General features: G+C 40.7%; 1 protein-coding gene across 1 annotated transcript; it reads left to right on the top strand.

The window, feature by feature from the left end:
* Positions 1 to 206: 206 nt before the first annotated feature.
* Positions 207 to 3,992, top strand: LOC149549900 (uncharacterized). Its single transcript, XM_089793129.1, has one exon. The coding sequence runs from the start codon at positions 290 to 292 to the stop codon at positions 3,770 to 3,772; it is 3,483 nt and encodes a 1,160-aa protein (XP_089649255.1). The 5' UTR covers positions 207 to 289; the 3' UTR covers positions 3,773 to 3,992.
* Positions 3,993 to 4,328: the final 336 nt, after the last annotated feature.

Genomic DNA, 4,328 nt, shown 5'->3' with positions numbered 1-4,328 from the left:
TTTAGGTAAAAGAATTCCTGTCCGCGACTAGGGGCTACTGTTTGTTTGAACCTTCCAGACAATTCAGACTGTTCAATTTCAATAATTCAGCTGGTCACAAGTCGTAGCCGTGCCATTTACATCAACTGGAATCTTTTCTAGTCAATAGAAGTCGTGATTACTGGCACCTTGCAACGAAGTTACTCTCAAGACTTACTAATCGTGGGGATTAGTAAGTGTACAAAACAAACACGGTGGTTGCTTCGTTTGTTCTGCTACAAATGGTATTTCCGAATATTTCTTGAAGGGGATGAAGATTACATCTTTTTCAGAGGGCGAAATTGAACAAACCCAAATGAAATTCTCAGAGAAATTGTTCTGGGCCTCGGTGGGATTTGTGCTGTTGGTGCCGATGTGCTGGGTATCTTGCTGTCAAGAAAATGAAAGAAACTCCCTCTTACATTTCAAGGGAGATCTTCACGACCCCTCTGGGCGACTGAAATCGTGGAACAACTCCACCGACTGTTGCTACTGGAAAGGAATCCAATGTGATAATATTACAAAGCATGTTATTGGATTGGATCTCCACAATCCTTTCAGCAACGATCCGGAGAAGGGTTTAGGAAATTCAACCAACGATGCTCATTCCAAGATCTTTTCCAGTTCACTTTTTGTTAGGATTCCCGGAAAAGACGTTATTTCTCCATTGCTCGATCTAAAGATGATAAAAGTCTTGGATTTGAGCTACAACTCTTTCAATGGTGTTAGTTTCCCTCACCAACTCCCCACGTTGAAATATTTGCAAAATTTGAACTTGTCAAATGCTGGATTTGTGGGAAAAGTACCCAGGGAGCTGGGCAACATGTCCACGTTGCACCACCTGGACCTTTCAACTAATTCCTTCATTTCCATTTCCTCCATTAAAATTGATGACATGCAGATGTGGATAGGAAACTTGAGGAATTTAGAGGAGCTTCTGCTGGACGGGGTGAATATGGCGCAAGTGGCAAGCGATGAAAGGGGCAAAGCCATATCCACAATGTACAATCTCAGGCGTCTTCAAATGTCCAACTGTTTGCTCTCTACCCCAATTCCCCCTTCTCTTGGAAACCTCACCAGTCTAACCCACCTCCATCTTGGCCATAATTCCTTCTTTTCTCGCATACCTGCTGCCTTACACAACCTCTCCGACCTGATTTCTCTCAAACTCAGCAGCTGTGATCTCAATGGCCCCATCCCTTCTTCTCTGTTGAGCCTTCCAAACCTGCAAGAAGTTGACTTTTCTGCCAATTTCGACTTGGGAGGGGATCTTTCAAGCATTCTGCCGCCATACTCCACATCGCTAAACAGCCTTGTTCTTACAGCAACAGCTGTAACAGGAGCAATTCCGGATTCAATTGGCAACATCTCCTCTTTAACTCTCTTGGATCTCTCGGTCTGCTCTGTTCAGGGTATCCTTCCACCCACTATTGCAAATCTTACACGACTTGTGATGTTAGATATCTCTAATAACATGTTAGAAGGAAGCCTACCGCCGTTTGGGGTCAAGTCCCATTTGGGAGCTTCATTTCTTTTTGCCCACATCGACCTTTCATACAATCAGTTGCAGGGCCGAATACCCGCTATGTTGTTGGGTGCATTTGAGAACCTCCGCTTTGTTGACTTGAGGCAGAACCTATTGACCGGCGCCATTCCATCACTTGCCATGAATCTTATCTCCCTCACATCGCTTGACCTGAGCTACAATGAACTCAACGGCACAATTCCTCCATTAGCCAACATGAAGTCCCTTGTCCTGCTTGATCTCAGTCATAACCAGCTGACTGGCAAAATCCCGGCTTCCGTTGGTCAATTACTTGACCTCGGTACGCTTGATCTAAGCAACAACTTGTTAACAGATGTCATACCTGACAGCATTTCAAGTCTCTCTAAATTGAAGGTTCTTTCCTTATTCTCTAATCGGTTAAATGGGAACCTTTCAGAGTCTCACCTTCATTATCTCTCTAGTCTGGCATCTCTGGACATTTCGAACAATAATTTAGCTGTGAAGGTCAGTCCGACTTGGATTCCTCAAAACTCGTTTAGAACGTTGAAACTAAGATCGTGTAACATGGAGGGTGAGTTCCCAGTATTCTTATTAACTCAAAGTCAAATTTCTGATTTGGATTTGTCCGACAACAATTTATGGGGCAATATTCCTTCGTGGGTATGGGATTCCCCTGCTCTTGAACAGCTCAATCTGTCTCACAACAATTTTGGCGGCGCTTTGCCTTCTAAGCTAATGGAGCCCAAAACATTGAAGATTCTGGACTTGCATCACAATAACTTCCTTGGTCAGCTTCCGCTTCCTCCTCCTTCAGTGATTGTGTTAGATCTGTCAGAAAATCAGTTTCATGGATCCGTTCCAGCTGAAATTGGAAATAATGAATTTATTTACCTGTCTCTGTCTTACAACACTCTGAGTGGTAGCATTCCATCATCAATATGTGAAAGGTTGTCAATGGAGATTTTGGATTTTTCATACAATAGTTTCACGGGTAAAATTCCTCCAGCTTTTGTCAACTGCAGCTCTCTTCAAGTATTGAATTTGGAGAAGAACAATTTAGCAGGTGAGTTGCCAGCGGAGTTGGGAAACATGGCTTCGCTTCAAACATTGAAAATCGGGGGAAATCGTATAAATGGAGCTCTGCCAAGACTTCCAAACTGTACGCAGCTGCAGATTTTAGATATGGGGGATAACAGTTTAACAGGGAACATTTCTTCAAATTGGATTCAAGACCTTCCTAATCTTAAGATTTTGATCTTAAGATCAAACAGATTTGAAGGAAGTGTCCCTGCTGATATAACCAAAATGCCAAATCTTCAAATATTAGACCTTTCAATGAACAGTTTGACAGGAGCTATTCCGGGCACCATTTCAGAGATGAAGGGCATGGCAAAGGAGTCGGATAATACAAAAGTCTTTGAGTATGGATCGCTGGAAAATATAAAATATGTAGAGAAAATAATAATCAGAAGCAAAGGGTTAGAGCTGGAATTTGTTAAAATTTTGAGTTTGGTAAAATGTCTTGACCTATCAAGCAATAGATTATCCGGTCATATACCTGAAGGAATGGGAACTCTGATGGGTTTGATCATTCTTAATACTTCAAGAAACCACATTAATGGTGGTATACCCAAATCACTGGGAAACATGGCAGAGCTGGAGTCCCTTGATCTCTCGCAAAACAACCTGTCTGGAATCATTCCTACTGAATTGCAATCCCTCACGTTCCTGAGTTACTTGAATCTGTCATACAACAATCTAAGAGGACCAATACCGCGAGGGGCACAATTTGCAACATTTGAAGCATCGTCCTTCTCACATAATCCAGGTCTGTACGGCTTCCAACTGAACGAATCAGCCCCGCCATCGACAAAGGATGAAAGGATGCCGAAGAAGAAAGAAGGGGTGAACAAAAACAGGGGATTAATTGACAGTTTTATTGTGTTGACGGGGATGAGCTTTGGAGTGGGCGCGGGCATAATTGTAGTTCCTCTGTTGTTTCTGAAGAAACGCAGAGAAAAGTTCTTCCAAATGTTAGACACTGTATTGATGTGGGTTGCTGACTTCATTGCATGTGAGAAGCTGATTCCTTGTGACAAGTTGCAGAAGGCAAAACTTTCAGACACCGAAGACATAGACCATTCCAAAGAAAGCAAGAAAATAATACGCTTTTGCGTACGTTGTACTCAAATTGACAAAGGGACTAAAAATACAGTCCATACTAAATGTATGTGCCCACAAAAATAGTGGCATCGTTTAGTCTATAGAAAGGGCTCAAAATCTAGAAGTTTAGGGTGGCTATTCTCAAACTTATATAGAAAGCGCTCAAAATCTTAAGATTAGGGCGGCTATCAGAAACATAGGGTGGAGATGGAAGTTACCGCTATCAGAAACATAGGGTGCAGATGGAAGTTACCAATTCTTCTTTTCGGTTAATGGTAATCTCATAGTCTTCTTTTTATACAAATTTTTAATTTTTGTATAGTTTTAATAATAATAAATTAAAATCTAATTAATCAAGCAATATAGAGATTTACATACAAAATTGACAAAAAATGTCAATTAAAAAAAGTTATTTCTATTTTTTGTTCTTTGTAAATTTGCTGACACTTTTTTATTCTTTGTAGAAATGTTGGAGTACACTTTTGGTTGTTTCTATTTTGGAACAAATTATCATAAGAATGTTTCTAACTGATTGTAAAAAGAAAAAGTAAGTTAAGTTGATATTTTGACAACTTCTTGAGAAGAAAAATAAGCCTAGATTCGTTTGGTGGTAGGAATAAGAATACTGAAATAAGAAAAT

The sequence above is a fragment of the Cupressus sempervirens genome, chromosome 7 (genome assembly GCF_028749045.1).
Source record: "Cupressus sempervirens isolate cs-2001-9-10 chromosome 7, ASM2874904v1, whole genome shotgun sequence".
In the NCBI taxonomy this organism is placed as follows: Eukaryota; Viridiplantae; Streptophyta; class Pinopsida; order Cupressales; family Cupressaceae; genus Cupressus; species Cupressus sempervirens.
Note: the sequence above shows the minus strand (reverse complement) of the source record. Positions and strands in the feature narration are given on the sequence as shown.

Excerpts from the sequence above, each read along its gene's own strand:
- LOC149549900 (XM_089793129.1), top strand. The coding sequence starts at position 290 with ATGAAGATTACATCTTTTTCAGAGGGCGAAATTGAACAAACCCAAATG.